The sequence below is a fragment of the Moschus berezovskii genome, chromosome 10 (genome assembly GCF_049115385.1).
Source record: "Moschus berezovskii isolate FMDL1 chromosome 10, NW_MosBer_1.0, whole genome shotgun sequence".
NCBI lineage: Eukaryota > Metazoa > Chordata > Mammalia > Artiodactyla > Moschidae > Moschus > Moschus berezovskii.
Window position 1 is genome coordinate 67,136,551 of NC_142469.1, and position 25,436 is coordinate 67,161,986.

The 25,436-nt window shown below is 44.0% G+C and overlaps 1 protein-coding gene across 1 annotated transcript in view; it reads left to right on the top strand.

The window, feature by feature from the left end:
• The first annotated feature begins 573 nt into the window (after positions 1 to 573).
• RRAGD (Ras related GTP binding D) overlaps positions 574 to 25,436 on the top strand; it is a 39,364-nt gene continuing 14,501 nt past the window's right edge. The window contains exons 1-5 of the mRNA XM_055432773.2: positions 574 to 944; positions 13,838 to 14,133; positions 21,469 to 21,668; positions 22,588 to 22,702; positions 23,380 to 23,522. Of these exons, the coding sequence (XP_055288748.1) occupies positions 806 to 944; positions 13,838 to 14,133; positions 21,469 to 21,668; positions 22,588 to 22,702; positions 23,380 to 23,522 (893 nt within the window). The 5' untranslated portion in view covers positions 574 to 805. The remainder of the gene's footprint in view (positions 945 to 13,837; positions 14,134 to 21,468; positions 21,669 to 22,587; positions 22,703 to 23,379; positions 23,523 to 25,436) is intronic.

A 25,436-nucleotide genomic window follows, 5' to 3' on the forward strand; every position in this document is an offset into this window, starting at 1 on the left:
GGCATAAGGCTCTGAGAGGTGTCTAGGGCGCAGCAGCGTTGGGCGGGGGAGCCCCCTTGGGACTGGAACCCTCGCCCAGGAGTGAAGACTGGAGAAGGCCGCCCAAGGTGGGGGGTGTGTGTCGAGGTGGGCGGGGAGAGGCCCTCCGGCTGCGCGGGCCGCCGGCTCCCCCGCCTGTGCGTGGCCCACGTGCAGGAGGGGCGTTTGGGGGCCCCGGGCGCGCAGCCGCGGTGGGTGACTGCGCCGCGTCCCGGGGCCCCGAGTACCCGGCGTGTGCGTGTGTGTGTGTGTGTGTGCGCGCGCTTCTGGACGGGTGGAGGGCCCCGCGCCGCCCTGCTCCCCCTTGAGTGTGTGTGCGCTGCCTCGGCCCAACGCCCCAGCGATCGCTGCCTGCACCCGGGAAAGCGCGCTCGCGCCCGTGCGGGGTATGTGTGTGTGTGTGAGTGTGAGTGTGTGACTGTGTGTCAGGTGACTTGGGTCACGCAGTCTCCCTCTCCCTCCTCGGGGGAGGAACTGCCGCGCTCCGGCTGACTCCTCCGCCGGCGGGCGGGAGAGCGGGCGGGGCGAGGCGGGGCGAGGCGGGGCGGGGCAGGGGGCTCCGGGCGCGCTGGGAACCGCGGGACCCAGACCTGGACGCCGGCCGCCGCGCGGGGAAGCGCGGTCCCCGCCTCCGCCCACGGACCTCGGGACAAAACCTCAATTTAGAAATAGGTTGCGAACCGCAGGCCAGGAGGTTTGGCCGACACCCCTCCACCACCACCACCAGGGACCCCCGTCGTCCCCGGGACGGCCGGCCGTGGGCGCGATGAGCCAGGTGCTGGGGAAGCCGCAGCCGGAGGAGGAGGAGGACGACGAGGAGGAGGATGAGCTGGTGGGGCTAGCGGACTACGGAGACGGGCCCGACTCCTCGGACGCGGAGCCGGACAGCGGGGCGGAGGAGGGAGGTGAGCGTCGGGTCCCCGGCTCGGCCCCCCGCCGAGAGGACCTCGGCCAGCACCCCCGCCGGGCCGGGCGCGCGGGCCGCGGACTTGGAGGGGATTCAGGAGAGTGGAGTTTCGGGGTTGGGGGCGGGAGGGGCGCCGGAGGAGCTGTCGCGAGCTGCAAAATGGGGGAGCCCGGGTGCAGGCAGCGGCGGGGGGACCGGGATCGGTGGAGAGGGCAAAGAGGAGGCGTTTGGACTGGAGGAACGCGCGCTCTCGGGCAGTTCCGAGCTCTCCGTAGGGTCTGGGGGTTGGGGAGGGGAGGGACCGCCCGGCGCGCCTGGGACCTCTCCCTGAATGCTGCGATCGAAGCCGGGGTCAGATGTCATGGCTAAAAAAGGCAGCCGGCGGCAGCGTGACTGGCAGGTCGTCGGCAGCTGCGGGTGTCAGTCTTGCCCCGTGTCGCCGCGGGAGGGGTCCAGGGGCCGGCGTGGCGGCACCGCGGGATGCGCCCAGGTGATAAGGGAGTCGCCGAATGGCCGCACGTATCCGGAGATCCAGGCAAATACGGTTGTTAGGACACCTTATCTCTGCTAGGTGTCACCACCTGGGCATGGCAGCGCCTGCCCTGGAGTGAGCGCGGGGCGGGGGAATACAGGGCCACTTACAAGCAAACTCTTGTTTCCTTTTCAAAAAGCGGGATTTAGCAATCGGCCAGCCAGTGGGGGCTTCCTGCGTTTAATTCTTAAAGCCTAAGGAAGTTGAGAGCCTTTTAGGATTCCAGAAAGATTCATCTTTTTTGTTTCCCTCCAAAGCGAAGAAAAAGTCCTTTATTATAAGGTCATTTGGAAAGGTCAGTAGAATAAAGCTGGTAAACACAACATCTAGGTGAAATTGTCAGCTTCCTAAAGAAAGAACTTAGAATGTTCACTTTAAAGAAATTGTAGGAGGGATTAAACAGTACTTTCTTGACTTGATTTTGAGGAACCTTTACTGAAAATTCATTGAACTTATTTTAAATTCTCCATACAAACAAAGCCTTTCTCTGGGGGGTGGGAGGGCAGTTTTCAGTATTTTACTTACAGCAGGTACTACTTTCAGTGAATCAGAAAGGGAAGAAAGTTAAGTCTTGAGCCTGATAGATGAGAAAGGAGCTTTCCAAGTCACCCTTTTTCAGGGTGCCAGTCCCTAGAGAGGTTTTGCGCTAATTCTTCAATTGCTTAAACTCCTGTGCGCACCTGTGCACCTCTCTCTTCTACATTCCCCATAATTGGTCGCACAGTCTAGCAGGTGGCCACATTTTTGTAGATAAAGGCTTTCCACCCTTTTGTTGGAGTCTCTAGGGCTACCTTTGGTAATTAAATTGTTCAATCGCCTCATTATTATTCAAATTGCATTCGTCAGCTCCTCCCCTAGATTCTTAGGAGGCTCCGGAGAGATTCGGAATGGGAATGTATTTGCAAGGTATTTAAAAGGGTAGACACACAATTGGGTACAGTTGTGATCCTCTGAAAAAAAGGAAAAAAATGAGACTATATTAGGGAAGAAAAACCCTGTAATTTGATATTGTCCTGGGGGCCAGAGACTGGGATATGGGAAATGCTTGGGGCCTGTTTGTTTTTCCTGCAGTTCTTTAAAGGGGCACTTTGCATTTTTGATTTGGAGACTTAAAGTGAAATTAACACTTTAGCTGAGGGGAAGGAATTTCCTGAAGAAGGGCTACCCCAGAGCCAGACGTAGGATGCGCCCCACTGCTCCTAACCCAAGGTGAACCCACCTGTAACTGATGCTTATGCATCAGAATCTTCCCTTGTGAGTTCTTGGGATCAAACTGGAATCTTGCTATAAAAGCACTGAGTATGTGTGATGAGAGGAGCACACATTCCTGAATGAAGCCCGGCCTCTCTCCGCCTGATTCTGCTGTGCTGTGATTTGTTCTCTGAAGATTTCCTCCATTATCTTGGGCTCCTGTTCTTTCCAAGTGTTGCTGGCTTGATTTGGGAGTTTAGGCCTGAATGCAGAATCTCTATCAGAACATTCGCTTTTTCAGTCAGCAGTTCTCGTAAGGACTGTCCCTGACAACTGTCATGCCAGCTGATGCGGTCCCTGGGAGTTGGAATGGGGGTGGAGGCTGGGAATCCTGACTTCTGCTCCTGTGGTCTTCCTTTCTTGAAGCATCAGGGTCCCACCAGATGGTCATTCCGATTTCTAATGAGCCCTGGGCCCTGTGTTGCCTTATAACCCTGTGTTATTTGGTATTTGGGGTAGATTTTACATTTACAAACTCCAGTAGTGGAAAGTGGGGGTTGGAGAGGAGAACTTATTTTCTCTGAGAAAAGATGAATATGGTGCACTTTGAACCATGAGCAAAGCATTTCTCTAATGAATTCCAAACCTTCCTAATGGACTTGGTTTGGTGCCTGAGCTTCATAGTGACGTAGGGCTTTTTCCATGAGGTTCAGAACTGTGCCCTAGAGTGTGGGATGCAGGTCTGACCAGCACTGCTATGCCAAAGAATGTGATTGAAGGTGGGTCGTGTGATTTTTATTTGCCCGTGGTCTTACAAGAAACCCTCCATCTTATTTTTATAAACCAAGTTGCCTCGTACATTTTACTACGTTATGCTAAGTTTTAAAATGTTAGTGCAGCTAAGGTGAGCCTTAAACTAAACTACTTTGGCTTACACTCCACATTTTACTCATGAATAGCAAGAGTGTTCTTAGGCACTTTAGTTCTGTTAAGGATTGATTTGGCTGCCTCTGAACCGCGCCCCCCTGACCGCCCCCCACCCTTTCAGGGTCGTTAATTAGACATAAGATGAGTCTCACCTTCAACCCCCATGCTCCACATAAAACTCCAGAGAGAGGAAGCAATAATTAAACCATTAAAAACAATTGCACCAAAAATAATGGTTATTTTATTATTTATTTATTTTTAGACACAAAGGGACTTTAAGTCTTAAGCAAATTACAGTGCTTTAAAAACTGTAATAATAAGGAAAGCAATTAAATGATCATATTTAATCCGAAAGTGAAATTATTCTTTCCCAAAGTCTCTCCCAATTTTTAAGGAAAATTCAGCTAAGACGACTGCTCACCCACAGTGCAGCTAAGTGTGGTCTTGTTTCCATAGCAGCCTGTGTTCTCTCTCAGGGTCTGAGGACGTGACAGTTTAGGTGGTTACAGGAGACACAAAAATCCAGGGTCAGCAGGTGATACTTCCCTGATGGGTATGAAAGTGGTGAATCTGGCAATTCTACTAATCATTAGTCAGCTTTTATTTTCTTAAAATAATATTTAAAATTATTAGTGAGTTATCTCTTCTCATTGTTTCTTAAGAGTGAGTAGAATTGTTCTTCTGATCCTGAATCCATGGCTCAGAGATGCCAGGGAACTTTTTTGCAGCCACAAGGCTAGAACTGAGCGAAATTTAGGATACGGTCAGGTTCATGGAAATATAAGTCCCTTCTCTTGTCCGTAATGACTTGGGTTGACTACAACCCTGGCTATAGCTAATCTCTTCTGGTTCTGAAAATACAGAGATATATAAGTGTTGGAAGAGATGGAAGCCTAAAATAATTGAAAATGACGTGACCGAGGTCACACCTTAGGCCCAGAGCTTATTCAAATACACATAGTTAGAGAGCGTATTTTTATATCAGGTATTTGTGAACACGTCTCAGTGATTCCTGGTGTCACAGAATCTTGATCCTCTACTTTTACCAGAAATCTCTCCCATTTTAATATTAAAATAGATATGGGGTGGCCTAATGGGAAAAAGATGCAGTAACAACAGCAAGTTCTGGAGTTCTGGATAAGGGATGTGGCTCAGAGTTTGAAGGATTATGTTTTTCTGTCCAGGGTGCCGTGTCTCAGAGTTCACTCAGCTTTATTCAGTCTCACAACTCCCATCCCATAATTTCACTTGCACCGTCACTTCTGCCCTGCTCGTTTTTCTTTCTTCTTCTCTACCTCTTTTATTCATGTGTTCCTTACCTTTTTTTTTTTTTAAAGGCAACTCTTTGGGGACTTCCTGACAGTCCAGAAGTTAAGACTCCATGCTTCCAACGCTGGGGATGTGGGTTTGATCCCTGGTTGGGGAACTAAGATTCGACATGCCACAAGGTGCTACAAAAAAATTTTTAAAGGCAGCTTTTAAATTCTCAAAGAAGGCTTTAAGCTCTCCTGTGACAGTGGCTTTCCCTGGTTCTGCTGTGACATGCAAGACAAATAGGGTTTTTCACTTCTGGCCTAAAGCGCCCAGATTGTAGGTGGACTTTCTCCTCTTGAGGACCTCTGGGGAAGACTCCAGCTCTGTTTCTGTGTGTCAAATAAACTTGATCACTCTCAGAGTGAAAAAAGAAAAGCTCACAAGAATGCTTTTCCTTTCTTGCAGAAGCATGGGTAGGTCAGAACACATTTCACGGTAGTGAAAGCAGAGTCCTAACCACTGAAGCGCCAGGGAATTCCCAGAAATGTTATTGAATACATATGTAAAGGAAATATTCGTATATGGAATCATGTTTTTTAGTTACCTGCCAGTGTGATGTGAGGATTTGAGAAAGATTTGATCTTCACATAAAAATCACCTTTAAAACCCTTTCTGCCTTTGAAAGTATGTATTCTGGTTGCATTTAGTTTTCCTTACGAAGTAGTTAATCAGACAGAGAGTAAATCTTCATCATTTTTTGCATATTCTCTTATTAACAATACTATTTGTATATTTAATTCCTATTTGGGTTGGAATTTCTTATTGGACTTCTGGGTCTTGAGTGTGTAAATAGTTCCATTGATCAGAAATATAAAGGACTACAGATAATAATGCAAATAGAAACAATCCCAAGGCCTCGTCATAAAACCATAAGTGTGTATCAGTAGAACCATAAGCCCTTGTGGACCCCACAGAATACTAATAGCAAAGACATTCTAACTTCCTCAAAGGTGAATGAGCCTCTCACTGGTCACATTCCACAGAAGACCCTCTCGTTACCTAGGCTTGGGCTGGGGGAGAAAGAAAAAAAGAACAATGGGTGTGTTGGTGTGGGTGTGTGTGTGTACACTCTGACAGAAACTGACAGAGGAGATAAAGGCTCATGGGCACGTATGGGCATTTACACAGCTAGTAAGTAGGCAAGCTTGGATTTGAACCCCAGTCTGGCACTAACGGGCTTCCCTGATGGCTCAGTGGTAAAGAATCTGCTGGTGGTGCGGGAGACCCAGGTTCGATTTCTGGGTCCGGAAGATCCTCTGGAGAAAGGAATGACAACCCACTCCAGTATTCTTTCCAGAGAATCCCATGCACAGAATAGCCTGGTCGGCTACAGTCCATGGGGTCACAAGGAGTCAGACATGACTGAGTGACTAACTCCGCTCCACTCTGGCACTAACAGTACTTTTTCAACCGTTCCATTTGCTACCACATTATCCTAATCCTTTCATTAAATCTTTGTTTTATTTTCCAGTTTTGGGTCTGTTCAAAGGTGTCACCTTTTGGAGAACTTTCCTTAATAATAATAGCTCTTAGTTGTCAGATACTTCCGAATTTAGGAAATGCGTTTCATACAATGCCGTGTCCTTCCCAGGAAGTCAGGGTCAACCCTGTCAGAACCTCAGTTCCCATTTTCCTGGTTTCTGGTCCCTTCTTTGTTGTGAACATTCCCAGCCCACAGGATCAGTCCGATGTGGCCCCCTACGCAGCCCAGACTCCAAGTCCCTGATCCATCTTTCTCCCTTCTGTAGTTTTTGACAGGGCTCTGCCACTTCAGGGTTAAGTCATTAACCTCAAGGTGTTAAAGGCTGACAACGGCCCAGTTAGATAACTCCTCCTCATAATGCTACCCCTTGGGTGACTGAGTTTCCCTGGGATCCCCAGTGGTCTAGTTACAAATCTCCGTCTGCTGTTTGTGAAATCGGGTATCAGGACCCAGTGGAAGATAGGTAGGTATGTTCAGTGCCCCTGACCACAGTGGATAAGCTTTACTTGGTCATAAAACTCACCCTCTTGATACCTAAGTGCTGGGCTGTGCCAAAGTCAGATGTGGAGTTTCTTCTTAAAGTTTCAGTTTACATTCTGCTCACTTTGTTGTCTTTGTAAAAAAATATCTTTGGCTGCACTGCACAGCATGTAAGATCTTAGTTCTGCAACAAGACCCCAGTGGACGCATGGAGTCTTAAGCACTGGACCACCAGGGAATCAATCACTTTCATTTCATCATCCCAACCAGTGAAAGTCTATTGAGTGTTTATTACGGTAAACACTGAGGGCTTAGTTTTCACATTGGACAAAGGATGAATGTTATCAGTTTGAGGATTAGAGATGACACTGTGTGCTTTGTAGGTGGTGATAAGAGGTTGGAACAGGTTGGTTTGAGCCATTTCACTGTGAATAAGGCTCAAACCTCTCCAATGTGCCCTCACCCTTAGCCAACAAGATCAGGGGAAAAATGGACCAACAAATCATAGACCATCTCAGCAACCTGCATTACCACTTCAAACCTTCCTGCAGCTTCATAACTGTATTGCCTTCTGAGGTCCCAGTCTTTTCCTCATCTGAGCCATAGGCCAGTAGACACCCTGGACTCAATGACTTCAGATCTCTGTTCAGCCTCTTTGCCTTTACAGCTTGGTGAGTGGGCCCTTGCTCACTTGATCTTCCAGATTGGGAACCTGGGATTTCTTTCTCCCTTGTCCCTTGTGTTCAGAGGATCACTGAGTATTATTGAGTGAATTTAAGCTTCTCATGGATCCATTCCTTCTGCCCATTTCCAAATTTGTCTCATTTGTGTTTCTAGAACAACCTCCTTCTTATTGTCAGGGAGGAAAAACTCTTAGGTTCTGAACTGGAGTCCTGCAAATTAAACTGACAAAAGATATGCACAAGAGAAAAATAGGTTTAGTTAAGTACTGCTGCATATGAGTTCACAAAAAGTTCAGCTCAAGGAGGCAGTTAGAATTTGGGACTTATATACCGTCTTGAGAGAGGAGGAGGAGGGGTAGAGGGACACTTCTGAGAGAAAAAAATGACTTCAGAGGGGATGGGGGAAGGGGTTTGGTGACATTGGGTGTAGCCAACTTCTTTTTGTCTCAGTCTCCAAAAAAAGATGAGAGTTGCTCCTGGGGAGGAGATTTTTGACAATTGAGTTCTTTGGGGGAGGATCTGCTTTGCGCAAAAAAGGGATCTCAAGAACTCCAGTGCCTTTAGCTCAAAATAATCTTTTTTTCAAGCCATAGTGGCTTATTCTAGAATTCTTCACGGTCCCCACACTGACCCCCTTAAGTGGAGTGAGTCTCTGGAATGCGCTGCCTGATCATGTTGTGTGTGTGTGTTTGTCGCTCAGTTGTGTCTGATTCTGCGACTGCATGGACTGTAGTCCTCCAGGCTCCTCTGTCCATGGGATTCTCCAGACGAGGATACTGGAGTGGGTTGCCATTTCCTTTTCCAGGGGTCTTCCCGACCCAAGGATCGAACCCAGGTCTCCTGTGTTACAGGCGGACTTGGTGCTGAGTGAGGCACCAGGGAAGCCCCGATCCTGTTAGTCTCTACTTAAAAATCCTTAGTGATTTCCTCATCACTTGCAGGGTAAAATCCAAAGTTCCCTGCATTTCATTCACACCTTAGCCTGTTGACCTCTCTATCAACTGATTTATGTAATAGTATTTATTGGGCTCACACCACGTGCTACCAAGTTTTTTGCCTATGTATATGTTAAGACAATAGTGACTGAGCGACTCACTTTCACTTTTCACTTTCACACATTGGAGAAGGAAATGGCAACCCACTCCAGTGTTCTTGCCTAGAGAATCCCAGGGACAGGGGAGCCTGGTGGGCTTCCGTCTGTGGGGTGACACAGAGTCGGACACGACTGAAGCGACTTAGCAGCAGTAGCAGTATGAAGAAGACAGGGATATTAGGAAGTGATGGGGCCCCTTGAGGCAAGAGAAGGTGAAACTGCCTCTGGGTTGGCGGGGAGGAAGAGCCAGGGCAGGCCTGGGGAAAGCCAATCGAGTGGAGGGAGGAGCGAGTGGAGGCCCGAAGGTGAGGAAGCAGAAGGCCGGTGTGCCTGCAGGACGGGGAACTGGTCGGAGGATGAACAAGGAGTGGAATGAGAAGGGAGCCCACCTAGGGCCTTTAGGGAAAGAAGGTATTTGGATTTTATTCTAAGTTCTATGGGAGGCCTCTGGAGAGTGGGCAGGCTTTTCTTGTCTTTACACTATGTTCCTTAAACTCCAGGAAGGCCAGATTTCTTCCTGGCACGACCTTTTCCCTCATTCGACTCTTTTATGCCTCCTCGCCTAGAAGACTCAGAGTGATTTCTCCAGGGAGCTTTCTCGCTCAACCCGTAACACCTAGATAGCAGTGCATTGTAAAGCTGTCAGTTTTTCTTGTCTATTTTCCTCTCTAATCACTAAGAAATGAAACTTTTCTTTGTGTCTGCAGCCCCTGGCTCAGCCCTGTCGAACTTGGCAGACATTCAGGGAACCTTTATGAAACGGGAACAAACTGCCCTCTTGTAAATTTCACCTCACTCTGGCAACTTCCTGCAAACCCCCACCTACACTTTTAAAGAGCCCTTTCTGGGGTCCCAGCTATAGTCCCAAATTTTTCCTGTAGTTTCTTTCTGATTTTCCTTAAAATACATAAGGAAATACATAATGGCCCTCTCTCGTTGCTGTTTTCAAAGCATCTCTCCTTCCTTCTCTGTAACGGATCACTTTCCTCAGGTGATTCTTATCAAACTTGAGCAAGTGGGTGAAGCTCAGAGAAATGTGATGAGGGGTGGAGGGCAGCCCTCTGCAGGAGACCCACGGGTGTTTCCTTTTCTGATGGGAGCTCCTGACCACCAGTCCCAGAGTAGAACAAGATCCTCTGAGAAACCCCATAGGATTTCAGAAGCAGAGATATTTGAGAGAGTAGGGGAGGATTAGAAGGAAAAATTTTGCCAGCAGGCTTTTCTTTTTTTGGCCGAGCCATGCAGCATGCAGGATCGTAGTTCCCTGAGCAGGGATCAAACTTGGTCCCCCTACGGTGAAAATGTGGAGTCTTAACTACTGGACCACCAGGGTAGTCTCGTCAGCAGGCTTTTCTGATGTAAGAAACCTCCCCTGATCAACAGCAGTGGCATATAAAACTTTTTGACTGTGGGTCCACGATAAGAAAATGCATTTATATTGTGAAACAGCACCCACCTACGTATAAATAAATTTAAGAGTTTCCCTAGCAGCATTTACTCTTGTCATGCGTAACACACTCTGGTATTTTCTAGTCTTCTTTTGTCTTCATTGCAGTTTTAGTTGAATGCCAGCTGATTGGCAGCTAAGGCCCTGGATGAGGGCGCTAGTACATACCAGTCCTGTGACCTTGGGCCGGTTCACTGTCCCAAGTTCCTCAGGGGTAGAACAGACTTGTTCTTCCTCATTGAGTGGATAGTTTGTAGACATGTCTAATGAGGTCCCTGGCACACAGTGTATTACCGTACATACCAGTCAAATATGGGCTTCCAAGGTGGCTCAGTGAGGAAGAGTCCACCTGCCAATGCCAGAGACCTGGGTTCGATCCCTGGGTTGGGAAGATCCTCTGCAGTGTGTGTGTGTGCTCAGTCATGTCCGGCTCTTTGCGACCCCAGGGACTGTAGCCTCCAGGCTTCTTTGACCATGGCATTTTCCAGGCAAGAATACTTGGAGTGGGTTGCCATTTCCTCCTCCAGGGGATCTTCCTGACCCAGGGATTGAACCTGTCTCATGTGTCTCCTGCATTGACAGACAGATTCTTTACCACTAGCGCCACCTCGGAAGCCTACCCTGGAGTAGGAAATGGCAGCCCACTCCAGTATTCTTGCCTGGGAAATCCCATGGACAGAGGAGCCTGGTAGGCTATAGTCCTTGGGGTCACAAAGAGCTGGATACGACTTAGCAACTAAACAACAATAGTTAAATATGATAAAATACATCTGCATGGGGGTCAGTGTAGGGGTCTCTACAGAGTTGATGGTGTTCTTGCTGATCTGACTCACCATTTTCCAGCTGTTTATAGTTGGCAGCGCATGCTTGAATTTGGCCAGGAAAAGGAAATACTTCCAGCTGTGTGTGTATATTATAACCATATGTGTATTTCACTTCCCAGCCACTCTGTGTATGTAAACACACATACACATTCCCTCCCCTTTCCACAATGGTCCCTGTCACCTCCACATTCTCCCAAGAGGAAGAGAGCCAAACTTCAGGGCACTGCTGTCAGTGATCACGCCACATAGAGTCTTGCAGACCCTGCTGAAGAGAAGTTAAAATCTGCACCCACATCCAGCAGTATAAACTGAGAAGAGATGAAGACATTTATAAGCACTGAAATATTTTTGTGGTTGTACATAATTTAATGTGCTGCACCTGTTTTATATTTTGAGAAACTTATTCTTCTATTTTAAAAAATTGATACGCAACTGTGCTTTTCTAGCAGGAATCATACCATTCTGTTACTTTTTGTCTACCTCTCTCTCATCAATCTCCCATGTCTGCCTTGTCTGGAATTTTAGTTTCTAGTTTTTTATTCGAAAATTTTAAATCAATACGTTTCAATAAAATGTGTCTTCCATGACTTATTGCATTTCACCATATTTGAGTGTGTTTTCTTTCAGGAGTGTATCCTTGAGTAATTCTTTCAAAGAAATTGAGTAGGCAGTAGGCTTTCAGAGTCCTTCGATGTCTGAAAATGTCTTTTTTTGGTTGCACCAGGACCCTTGCAGGATCTTAATTCCCAAATCAGGGATTGAACCCTGGGCCTCCGAGCAGTAGAAACTTGCAGTCTTTTCTTCTGGACTGCCAGGGAATTCCTGAAAAACATCTCGCTACACTTGCTGCTCTATAGTATGACTGGGTATATAACTCTGGGCTGAAAGTTATTTTCCTTCATCCTTGACATCCCGTTGTCTTCTTTCATGCATGTTGTTAAGAAGTCTGATGTCTTTATGATTCCTTTGTAGGTAATAGTTTTCCTCTTTTCATAGTTTTAAGTTTTATTATTATCCTTGATGTTTTGAAGTTTTACTGTAATTATTCTTGGTGTGGGGATGTTTTTGTTTAAATTTCTCCTTTTTACTTTGTGGGCGTGTTCATTTTAATTGGAAAAGGATTATCTATTTAGTTTAGTATTGCTTTCCCCCGTATTCTGTAATTTTTCTTTTTGGAACTTGTTTGAAGAATAATGGGACTTTTGAGTTTTATTCTTGATGTCACTTTTACCTTTACTTCATACTTTCCATTGTCCTGTCCCTTTGTACTGTGTTCTGAGAGACTGACTTTCCAGTCCCTAATGCCGTGTTCATCTGCTTATTCTGCTTTTCAATTCATATATCCTCCCCTCCTGCCAACTGTGTTTCTATTTCTGAGATTCATTAAGACCCTTTTCCATGGCTGCTCTTTTTCTGAACTGTCCTTGTTTCATGAATGCCACATTTCCATCTTTGTCTATATTCTGCATTTTTCTTAAACTGTTGGTTTATTTTCTTGATCTTTCACTGGGTTTCATACTTGGTCTTTTATTTTTGTCAGTCATGAAGCGGTTTTTTTTTAAAGTTGGAATATATTTCAAATACCATAATATTTGCCTTTTCAAGTATATAGATCCATGATTTTAGTATATACACAAAGGGATGCAAACATCACTGCTATTTAATTTCAGAACATTTTCATCACCCCAAAAAAAACACATAACCATCCCGGCAACCACGAAGTACCTTCTGTCTTTATGAATTTGTCTGTTGTGGACTTTTCATATAAACAGAATCAAACAATTTGTGACCTTTTGTGTCTTCTTTCATTTAGCATAACGTTTTCAACATTGTGGCACGAATCAATACTTCATTCCTTTTTAATGGCTGAATAATATTCCATTATATGGGTGTACCACATTTTGTTAATTCATATTTCAGCTGATGGCCATTGGATTGTTTCTACTTTTTGGCTATTATGAGTAGTGCTTCTGTGAACACTCATGTACAGATTTTTGTATGGACATATGTAAGTTCTTTACTTCTAGGAGTAGAATTGCTAGGTCATATGGTGACTCAATGTTTAAGCTTTTGAGGACCTACCAAGCTGTTTTTTCAAAGCACACCATTTTATGTTATCACCAGCAGTGTATGAGAGTTCCCATTTCCTGACATTCTTACCAGCACTTGTTATTGTCAATCTTTTTTAACCCATCCTAGTGGGGTATGATGTGGCGTCTCATTTTTTTCGTATGCATTGCCTTTATGACTAATGATGTTGAGCATCTTTTCATGTGTTTATTAGCCATATGTGTATCTTTGGAGAAATGTCTTTTAAATCCTTTACGCATTTTAAAATTGGATTATCCTTTTATTGTTGAATTGTAAGAGTTCTTTATGTATTCTGGATACTAGACCCTTATCATATATATGATTTGCAAATGTTTTCTCCCACTCTGTGGATTGTCTTCACTTTTTTGATGTGTCCTTTGAGCAACAAGGTTTTAAATTTTGATGAAGTCCAAAGTTGTTTCTTTGAGGCATAATTCAAATAAACAAGCATCTCTTTAGCAAACACTGATGATCTGGGCAAAGAAGGACTTTACTCTGGAATGCTAAGATGGATTCTTTCCCTGTATAGTCTGTTCCAGGAAACCTCTAGTTTTCACACTCAAGAATTCCTGCTTGTGATGGAGAATTGCCCAGGTTTTCTAGCCCTCTGAGATGGTGTGAGAGATGGTGATGCAGCATTTTTCAGGGTTTTTTACTTACTAAAAGCTGGCCCCTTGATGAGGGAGTGATGGAGTTTGTGCTTTCTGTATTTGATAAGGTAGTATTGTCTATGGATCATAAATCATGTGTAAGGCGGAAGTGAAACTCCTCTCACTAACCACCGTGACAGCCTCTTACCTTCCTTCTTGTTTTGTGGTTTTCCCAGTTCTGGACTTCAGCGACCCCTTCAGCACGGAGGTAAAGCCGAGGATCCTGCTCATGGGCCTAAGAAGGAGTGGCAAGTCATCCATCCAGAAAGTCGTCTTTCATAAAATGTCTCCCAACGAAACTCTGTTCTTGGAGAGCACGAACAAGATCTGCCGGGAGGACGTTTCCAACAGCTCCTTTGTTAATTTTCAGATTTGGGACTTCCCGGGACAGATTGACTTTTTCGACCCCACCTTTGACTATGAGATGATCTTCCGAGGAACAGGAGCACTGATATTTGTCATAGACTCCCAGGTAAGCCTCCATCTCGGTGTCTGGTGGGACTGCAATGCCCCTCCTCCCCTACGTTGACACAAGTTCCTTTGCGATGGTTTGGGTTTGGGTTTTAGGGTCAGGAATAGGCATTTCTACCAGACTAGCATTTCTCAGTTATGGCTGTCTGGGTTTGGAAAGGGGAAAAAAAAGTCTCCCTTCATGCAGCCTTGACCAACAAGCAGTGTTCGGGAACTGTGTGCTCTCAGCAAGCCTAAAGAGGACCTCCCAGAGGGAGGGGACCACCGTGATAGCCAATGAAAGCAGCTGTGTGTCACCCCTCTGGTACTCTTGACAGATATCTCTAAAAGATCACAGGTTCTCTGCAACAAAAATACATGATTATCTACATTTCAAAGTGTTTACTGTTTCCTGTGAAGATAAAGTTCTCTGATTGTGAACATTTTTTTCTGAATCAAACTATTGCAGTTCCTACTAGTACACCGGTAAGGCAGCATGACTAGTATGTATTTTGCTGCTGCTGCTACTGCTGCTAAGTCACTTTAGTCGTGTCCAACTCTGTGTGACCCCATAGACGGAAGCCCACCAGGCTCCCCCGTCCCCGGGATTCTCCAGGCAAGAACACTGGAGTGGGTTGTCATTTCCTTCTCCAATGCATGAAAGTAAAAAGGGAAAGTGAAGTCGCTCAGTCGTGTCCGACCCTTAGCGACCCCACGGACTGCAGCCTACCAGGCTGCTTCATCCATGGGATTTTCTAGGCAAGAGTACTGGAGTGGCTTGCCATTGCCTTCTCCGAGTATGTATTTTAGAGGTAACTAAATACAAAATGTGAAATTTGAGATACATATATTTTTTCTACTCAATCTGTGTATCTGTGCTTGACAGGGTTTAGCATCAGTTCTATTTTTGGTTTCTGTTTGTACTGAAAACCTAGTTCACATAAGGTGGATTTGGGGTGATTTTTGCTCTAGCATTCACTCAAGTTATTTAAATTCCTTCCAAGTTGTATCCCCTAGGTTACCTGATTTTATATCACACACAAAAATATTTTTTGTGGTTTATCAGTAGACAATCCTAATTGTATTTTCATTTTAACTTTGCTCAAAGCAAAGAATTGGGAGCCACTTGGCTGGAGATGAACCTTATCACCCAGGCTTGAAAGTCACTCACTTTATTGGTATTCAGACCAGCCTTCTGAATGGTCTCTTTGGTACCCTGGGCCTTTCTCCTGTGAAGTAGGGGACGGGGCTGATGGTGTAAGGGCAGGAGGAGAGGGAAACAGCAGGACTGAAAATGCATCTCAGGCAGGTCAGTCTTAGGAAGGAGCACAGGTAGCAGACTGGGACATTGACATTGATGTTTTTCAAACTATGCCACGTGCAGTTACTCTTAGAAAGTGTCCTCAACGGTGGGCCAGCAGAAGGCCCTCCTGAGGGCTCTGTTTTGCAGCTATAGGGGATTAAAAGGTAACAAGTCCTACAGGAATGCCCTAAGCCAACTCTAAGCTCAGGTCTCAATGTTTGCCTGAAATTGTAGACCTGCAAATGGACAGGTGGGGCTGAGCCTCTTGCGAGCCCAGTCGTGTTGGGGAGGAAGGGCTATGAAGACCATCGGTAATAATGGTTCTGAGTCCATGCTTGCAAAATTATTCTCAGACAAGACTACTCATGCCTGAGAGCATTGTAAACTCACTCATGGATCGAGGTGCCTGTTTAATATAATAATGAAATTTGCAACTCAGCCTTTTTGTTCCAAGTGACTGCACGGTGAATTTGTGGAGCTGTGGGAGCATGGCCGGATGGTTTAAAGTCCTTTTTCTCCTTTGCGTGTGGGGTAGTGGACTAGGGAGGCGGTCCATTCCAATATCTGATGCATGGAGAGCCATGCCTCTCTTCCTGTGGGCCCATCCAGAGGTGCACGCCTCTGGCACCTTCATTGGGTCCAGGCGCTGCTGGGAGCCACACTTTCCTGGCTGTCCTGCTCATCCTGACCTGTTTCCTGGCCCATCTGTGGTTTTGGCAGTATCCCCTTCTTCCTGTCTCAGGTTGGCCAGCACCATAAGTCAGGCAGCTTAAAGCTCAAGAGGAGCAGCCAGGCGGTGAACAGGCCACTCACTGGGAGGGGAGGCTCCAGGGCTGTCATGCTCGTCTGTCTCTTCTAAGCTCCCTTTTCTCCCTGAGTCTTGCAGCTGCTGCACTGGGCAGCAGCACTGGTGGCCCTGCCCCTGGGTAAGTAGATTCCAGCCCTGACTCATCACTTCAGGACTGTGGCTCAGGAAGCACTTAACATCAATATCAGATTGTGTATGCATACAATTTACATTTATGGAATTTGAATTGCCAGTGCAACTCTGTCTCAGGTGTTGATAATACAGCTTTGATGTGATAAAATAGGTACACTTGCCAGTTTTTTTCATTGTTTAGGGTGTTTTTATTGCCTCAATCTCCCTTTTTTTGGTTTCTTTGAAGTATAGTTGATTTACAACATTGTATTAGTTTCAGGTGATATATATTAAAGAATATATATGTCTGTATGCTTTTTCAGATTCTTTTTCCTTATAGGTTGTTATAAAATCTTGAGTATAGTTCCTTGTGCTATGCAGTAGGTTCTTGTTGGTCATCTGTTTTATATACAGCAGTGTGCATATGTTGGGCTTCCCAGGTAGCACCTGCCAATGCAAGAAATATAAGAGCCATCAGTTCGATCCCTGGGTTGGGAAGATAGCTTGGAGTAGAAAATGGCAAGCCATTCCAGTATTCTTGCCTGGGAAATCCCATGGATGGAGGAGGCTGGTGGGCCCCAGTCCATGGAGTCACAAAGAATCGGACAGAACTGAGCACACATACTAGACACACTAGTGTGTATATGTTAATCCCAAATTCCAAATTGATGCTCTCCCTCCCACACCTGCCACTTTTATTTTCTAGTTTTAATTTTTTTTTGCCTATGTTTTAAATTGCAGCTGTAATTTGGTTTTAATTTAACCTGAGCATGAAAAGTGGACTTTCAGTAGGGGTTGGTAAATGTGTTCTTTGTTTTGTTTCTTGCCTTGTTGGGTTTTGTTTGGGCCATTGGGTTTTGTTCCGGCCACAGGGCAACGAAATGCATAAGAATAAGAAATACATCTTTTTAAGTTACACTTTTTAAAAGGAAGGGAAAAGCATTGTTAAAAGTTGTCATTTACTAAAAATAAGGAATATTTAACTTCTTTAACAAAGCAGTTTCCAAGTCTGCCTAATAGACTTTTCTGTTGGCAGCAGACTGTAAAAAATCACATTTGTGGGAATCTTTACTTGATGTGATTGCAAACACTAAACAAAACCGAACTTGAGGAAAGTATCTCAGCAACTCTTGAAGGTCACTGCAGTACTCTAAGCAGTACTCTGTTTGTATGACACCTCCTAGTTTTATTTTTCGCTTGTGAATTCCTCACAATCACAGGATTGCCAGATAAATATATCTCCAAGGAGAAAAATGTGTCCTCATATAATGTTGTACAATAAAAGAGAATGAAAGCATCAAGAGTGATTTCCCATGAACTACCCAAGCGAAACTGCCCACCCTGGGCAGCCCACAGAATGTAGAATGTCTCCAGGGCCCCCCTCGCCCCCCACCCCAGGAGCCATTTTTTTTTTAATTAATTTTATTATTTGGCTGTGTTGTGTCTTCACTGCTGCTCGGGCTTTTCTCTAGTTGCAGAGATCGGGGTGGAGGGCTCCTCATTTCGGTGGCTTCTCTTGTTGTAGGAACGGGCTCTAGAGCGCAGCCTCAATAGTTGTGGTGCACTGGCTTAGTTGCTCTGGGGCCTGTGGGATCTTCCCAGACCAGGGATTGAACCTGTGTCTCCTGCACTAGCAGGTGGATTCTTTACAATTGAGCCACCAGGGAAGCACCCCAACCCTGCCCTGGGAGTGACTTCACAGGTGCTTGGGATCCAAACTAGAGTGTTGGCTTAACTCATGTTGGTGATTGGGATTGTGACCTGCCTGTAACGCCTAGATCTAATTTTAGAATAGAAGCCAGGCAATGTGTTTTTCCTTTTTTTTTTAATTTGTTGTAGAAGATAATAAGCACAATAGGAGAAAAAATCACCGTCTCTCTGCTCTAGTAATCAAATATTTTCTTCTTTGTCATGTCATTTTCCAGCTCTTGTACCACTTCATCAGTTTGCTGGTAATCAGACCATTTCATGTGCTGGGCAGGGAGGTTAGAGGAATGATTTCTAATCTTTTGAGGTCATGATACACTCTTGACCTTGGCTGCTTCTGCTTACAGACACATGTCCTTAACTCCTCTCTTCAGTTAAGACATAACCAATAACACTTGTTGAAGTGTAACTTCCATGCAGTGAATTGCACTCATTTTTTAACCAAATATTTATTTGGCTGCATCGGGTCTTAGTTGCAGCATGTTGGATCTTGCATTGTGTGCGGTGCTCGGGCTCTCTAGTTGTGGCTTGCGGCTCAGCATTTGAAGCACACAGGTTTAGTTGCTCCAACACATGTGGGATCTTAGTTCCCTGACCAGGGATTGAACCCACGTCCCCCACACTGCAAGGCAGATTCTTAACCACTGGACCACCAGGAAAGTCCCAAATTATACTCATTTTAAGTGCACAGTTCAACCACTACACACCTTTTAACCACCTTCTAACTTTAAGAATGTTTCCACCACGCTGAAAGCTTCCTTTGTGTCCTTTCTCAGATGTACCCCCCGCCCAGGTTCCAGCCTCAGGCTGATATGATGTGCTTTCTGTCTCTATAGAATAGTTTGCCTTGTCTAGAATTTCTATATGTGGAATTGTACAATCATGACTTTGTTTTTTATCTGAGATATTATAATGTATTAAGAAAGTGCCCCCAAATTATTAAACTAGAATTTCTCCAAAATGCTTAGCCCAGCATCCAATCCCTGGAGGAGGAAATGGCAATCCATTCCAGTATTCTTGCCTGGAGAATCCCATGGACAGAGGAGTCTCGTGGTCTATAGTCCATGGGGTCGTGAGAGTCAGACATGACTAAACCATACCACAGCATCCAATGTTTGTTTTTCATTTTAAACTACTCTTTAGAGTGTGAAGGATGAAAATGACTGTCTGGTCTTTTTCTCCCTTCATAGTTTCCTGTTAGTATCTTAGTATTTTGATTTATCTAAAGACTGGGAATACATTTTTTTTTTAATGGGCAAAGTATTTTAATAGACACGTGGCCAAACCAGACATACAGTTATCAAGTGAGCACATGTAAAGATGTTCAAAATCACTAGTTATTAGGAAAATGCAAATCAAAACTAAAATGAGATACCACCCCATGCCAATCAGAATGGTCAAAATTGAAAAAGACAAAAACAAACCAACCAACTGGTAACACCAAGTGTTAGGAGACACAGAAAACAACTGAAACTTCTGCACTGCTGGTGGGAATGCAGAATGAGACAGCCGCTTTATTTTAACTTTTTTTTTGTATTATAGCCGATTAACAATGTTGTGATAGTTCCAGATGGACAGCAAAGGGACTCAGCCATACGTACACATACATAGGGGTACATGTTTATTAATTAGTTTGGGGAATACAAGAATGCCCAAAAACATCCCCCGTTTTATTGGCTTTTCTTCCTTTATCCAGTTTTGGAGTCAGAATGAGGTGGTGAAAAGTCCTTTAAATTTTGTTCTGAAGATCCCTTTCCTTTTTGCTATAAAAACAAGACCTATTGGGGAATTCCCCGGTTATCCAGTGGTTAGGACTCTGAGCTTCCACTGCCAGAGTCACAGGTTTGATCCCTGATTGGGGAACTGGATCGTGTAAGCCATGAAGCCAGGAAAAAAAAAAACCAAAAAACCAAGACATATTCATATCCTTCACGTTGGCAGTAATGAAGAGATCTGACAACCGTGGGTGCTGGTGAGAGTCTGGAGGAGCAGGGGTTCTTACATGTTATCTAGTCAAGTTCAAGGTGCTCAATCCTCTGACCCAACAAGCCTGACTTCAGGGTAAGCCCTAAGAAACTCACAAACAGGCACAGAGATTTGTGTGTGAGACTGGTCACATTGTCATCTTCTGATCTAACACATAACTGGAAACATTCTGAATGTCCATCAACAGGCAAGTAAGTGACAAATTATAGACCACACACAGTGGAATTTTATAGAACTGTTCATAGGAATCACGCATTAGTTATGTGCTTCAACAAAGGTGAATCTCACTGACATAATGGGCACGAAGAAGGAGAACTGTAATCCACAGGCAAGTTGATATTGTTGTAAATTTTTAAATAATGTAAATTAATTCTGTATGTTGTTTGAGGATACATAGGCATGTCTTAATAGTAATGTATAAAGAGGTGAGTGAAGCTAAAGGCAGAAGTCGGGATACTGGTTACCTCTGGAAGATGTGGGTTAGAGTGATGGGCTAGGCTGGTAGGATGGGGAGAAGCATGGGGCTTTGATGTCTGCTGTTTGATTTCGTAAGAGAGATGCATACACACAGGCCTTCATTGTGTTATTTTATGGGTATCATCTGTAGAAGGAGAAAAAACAGCATTGTGTTATTTGGGGCAATTACTGTATTAAAAAGCAGAGACATTACTTTGCCAACAAAGGTCCGTCTAGTCAAGGCTATGGTTTTTCCAGTGGTCATGTATGGATGTGAGAGTTGGACTGTGAAGAAAGCTGAGCACTGAAGAATTGATGCTTTTGAACTGTGGTGTTGGAGAAGACTCCTGAGAGTCCCTTGGACTGCAAGGAGATCCAACCGGTCTATTCTAAAGGAGATCAGTCCTGGGTGTTCATCGGAAGGACTGATGCTAAAGCTGAAGCTCCAATACTTTAGCCACCTCATGTGAAGACTTGACTCACTGGAAAAGACTCTGATGCTGGGAGGGATTGGGGGCAGGAGGAGAAGGGGACGACAGAGGATGAGATGGTTGGACAGCATCACTGACTTGATGGACATGAGTTTGAGTGAACTCCGGGAGTTGGTGATGGACAGGGAGACCTGGTGTGCTGTGATTCATGGGGTCTCAAAGAGTTGGACACGACTGAGCGACTGAACTGAACTTAACTGTAGACCAGGGGTCAGCAGACTTTTTAAAACGGGTCAGATGGTCATTATTTTAGGCTTTGCAGGCTGTGCTATCTCTGAGGAGTTTATACAGAGGAAATCCACTCAATTCTGCCTGTGTGCCCCCAAAGTTGCCATCGGCCGTGTATATATCAAAACATGTCGCGGCCCTTAAATACACACGGTGTTGGTCAGTCATACCTCAGTAAAGCTGGGGGTGGGGCAAAGTGGGAGACTGTGGAAGGCAGCCCAGAAGCCCCAGAGAGGCCTCCCTGACATGCGTGTGCTTTGTTCCCAGGACGATTACATGGAGGCCTTGGCCAGGCTCCACCTCACAGTGACCAGGGCCTACAAAGTCAACACCGACATCAACTTTGAGGTGTTTATTCACAAAGTGGATGGTCTGTCAGATGACCACAAAATTGAAACCCAGAGAGACATTCACCAGAGGGCAAATGATGACCTTGCAGATGCTGGGCTAGAAAAAATTCATCTCAGGTGAGAACAGAAATGCCTCAGGGATCATTGGGGTCCCAAAGTCATCATGAATAGTTGGCATGGACAGTCATTGACCTGTGTACCCTGTTTTGTGCTGTGGATATCAGGATAGTATTTGGGAAAAGTGAACTTTGCGTGTGCTAACTCTAATCTTTCAGAAAAATGTTGGGGTTATAAAAATATTTTTTGACCAAAGATCAAAGCTAAGCCTTCCTCATATGAAAAACACAGAAGAGAAAACCCATACACTGCATCCAGGAAGTTAATCGATGCTGAGGTTTACTATTATAGGTAATATCTATAATCATAAGGAATCCTCTAAAAAAAACCGAATAGAAATAAATATTCACAGAGGAAAGCCACTTCTCTCTAATTTTTGTGGGGTAGTATGTATTCATCATTCATTTGGCAAATTAGAAAAATGAAGATTCGATACTTCAGTACCAATAATGTAACTGCTATAATGTGAGAGATGTGTGTAAAGATAATTAGTGCAGATTCTCTTGGAGAATGTAAGGAAGCTGATACAGGCACACGCATCTGCATTTTTAAGCCTTCTGGTCCAGCCAGTCAGCAGAGACTAGGCACAGTTCTTGCTTTGGGGGAGTTGGACAGAAATGTCCTGTTAAGATATATTCTTTTTTTGGCCGCACTTCATGGCTTCTGGGAACTTAGCTCCCCACGCAGGGATTGAACCCTGGCTCTTGGCAGCAAAAGTACAGAGTCCTAACCCCTAGACTGCCAAGGAATTTTCATGTTCATTTTTTACCTAGGCGGTTTTGACTTCTGAAGGGGCTAGAATGTGTGTATAAGAGCTGTAGTAAATACAGAAGGCATGATACTAGTGTTATGACATGGTCTGAACAGCCTATTCCTCAGTCAAAGGTAAAAAGTGATGAAATACTGTTTTGTCTTTCAGCTTTTATCTGACAAGCATATATGACCATTCAATATTTGAAGCTTTTAGCAAAGTGGTTCAGAAACTGATTCCACAACTTCCCACCCTGGAGAATTTGCTAAACATCTTTATCTCAGTAAGTAAATAGTATTATCACATTAGAGTCATTCGCAGAATTTAAGAATAACATTGCAAGAGTGAAAACGATCTTATTTCTACTTGGTCTGACAGTACTTCAAGGTCTCTGCAATATTACATTTGAAGATTGTGCCTACATACTGTTTTAGGTCCATTAAAATTTAACTCCCCAAACAGTTCCTATACTTCACTGGTATAGTTGGAATGTTTATTGAAGTTGTAGGCAATCATTCAGTGTTAATAGAGTCCTGTCAGAGGTAGAGGGCATAAAAGTTGATTTTGGCTATAAGATATATGATGTTAATTTTTAAAAATCTGTTTAACACTGTGAATAAATGATATGGTGGCTGGCTGAGTCCATAAACTAGAATTACCACAGACCTTTAATTGTATTCACATTGATTCTCACTGCACAATTTTGAGTTTGTTTAGACTTTTAAAATCTACTTTTTAATTTAAAATTAGTAAAATTGGTGTGATAATTCCAGTTTTCATTTCTTAAGTAAATCCATTATAAAGATGTTCATGATAATGAGGTTTAAATTGTAATAAAACGGAACAACCGAAATTTTTGCTAGTTCGTATTTGAGACCGAGGATGTCATATCATTTTATGTAACCATGTCATGCTCTAAAACCAGCTACCCTTTAAGGCAGCATCTCCTTTTTGTTTCAGAATTCTGGAATTGAAAAGGCGTTTCTCTTTGATGTGGTCAGTAAGATTTACATTGCAACAGATAGTACCCCTGTGGATATGCAAACGTACGAGCTCTGCTGTGACATGATCGATGTGGTCATTGATATTTCATGTATTTATGGGTAAGTAGAACATTATGAGGAGAAGGCAATGGCAACCCACTCCTGTACTCTTGCCTGGAAAATCCCATGGACAGAGGAGCCTGGTAGGTTGCAGTCCATGGGGTCACTAGGAGTTGGACACAACTGAGCAACTTCACTTTCACTTTTCACTTTCATGCATTGGAGAAGGAAATGGCAACCCACTCCAGTGTTCTTGCCTGGAGAATCCCAGGGACGGGGGAGCCTGGTGGGCTGCCGTCTATGGGGTCACACAGAGTCGGACACGACTGAAGTGACTTAGCAGCAGCTACTGTCAAGCAAATTTCTCTTTTGTAACCCTTGAAGTATTTTGAATTTACTTATTTGATCTTAATACTTTTGTTTGAAATGATTGATATCTATAAATATACCATTTAGTATGTGATAATAATAACAAAAAATTGTTGAGTAAATGCCTGGGCATTATGCTGATAATTTCATTGCCTATATTATACCATTGAATTCTTCACTATTCCGTGAGGTGGGAATTACTATTCCCATTTTACAGATAGGAAAACTGAAGTTCACAGTGATAAAGTTTCTAACCCCAGCTCATACTATCATTAAGGAATGAAATTAGTATTTAAACTCGTCTGATTCCTAGTTCCTCTATTGAAAAATCTGTCACATAATGTCAATATCATAATGTCACGTATAAATATCATACATGTCATGTATACTTGAGGGAAAGTATTAGGATCCTTGGGTTTCTACATAAATATCTCACATTAACCATAGTTCTGTTACCTTCTTTATAATAGGAAATAATGGCTGGATTTTTTTTTCCAATATACTTTTGATTGTCTTTTGCTGTGGGTAGCAGAGAAGTATAAGGAAACAACATTACCTGCTTAGTATTACAGTCTTAACCTTCTTAGAAAACTGAACTTCTTGTACATATAAAAGAATACAAAATAAGGAATGAGGAAAGTTGATTTTGTTACTGGACACAGAAATAATTCCCCATAATAGTAAATTTGTTGAATTCAGGATTTCGTACAGACTGAGTGGGTGTGAACTGTCTTATTAAGGCATTAGGTTGTTGCTGCCTGTTTATATCAGATCTCACAATATCATCTCACAGTCATTGATGGGGTAAAGCGTTTCTTCATCTTTCTCTTTACTAACTGGCTGTGGCCTGCTTCATGCAGCTTTCTCTGCCAGCTTCTAGGGAGCCTTGGTCTCACCATTTTTTCCTTCCATTCAGTTCAGACTCTTTCTGTTAACTGTTACACATACATGCCCACCAACAGTCCCTTCCCTTATGAAACAGGGAAACTGATCCATACCTCTCAGGACTGTAGTGAGGATGAAATATCATTAGGTCTCCCCTGGTGGACCCCAAATGTATCTGCCATTATTATTATTTTTTTATTAATTTATTTAAAACATTTTTTTCCAAAGTTTGTTTATTTGGCTGAGCCACATGAGTTGCAGGATCTTAGTTGCCTGACCAGGAATTGAACCCAGGCCCCTTGCAGTGGAAGCATGGAATCCTAACCACTGAACCACCAGGGAATTCCTTATTATTATTATTATTAAACACTGCCATCTGGCGTTAGAAATAGACCTTATTTCCCAAGACTGCTGCCTTGCAATATTCTCTTGTTTTTAAACTGTTATGTGGATGACCTTGAAATAGTCATGGAGGATGAAGGTATCCTGATTATAGTTTAGATGACTGTCATAATCAAATAACAATGAACAGCACAATTAATCTGGCACATACTTAATGATATGCATAATCATTATTTTGTCATATGGTAATTAGACATAAATGCTAAGTTGTTCATGGAAACAGTGTTAATCAGTTACTTTTATCCAGCTCAAATAAACACTGGGAGGAAGGGGCTGGGCGGAGGAGGGAGCAGGGCTTTATTGGCAGATTGTTTTCCT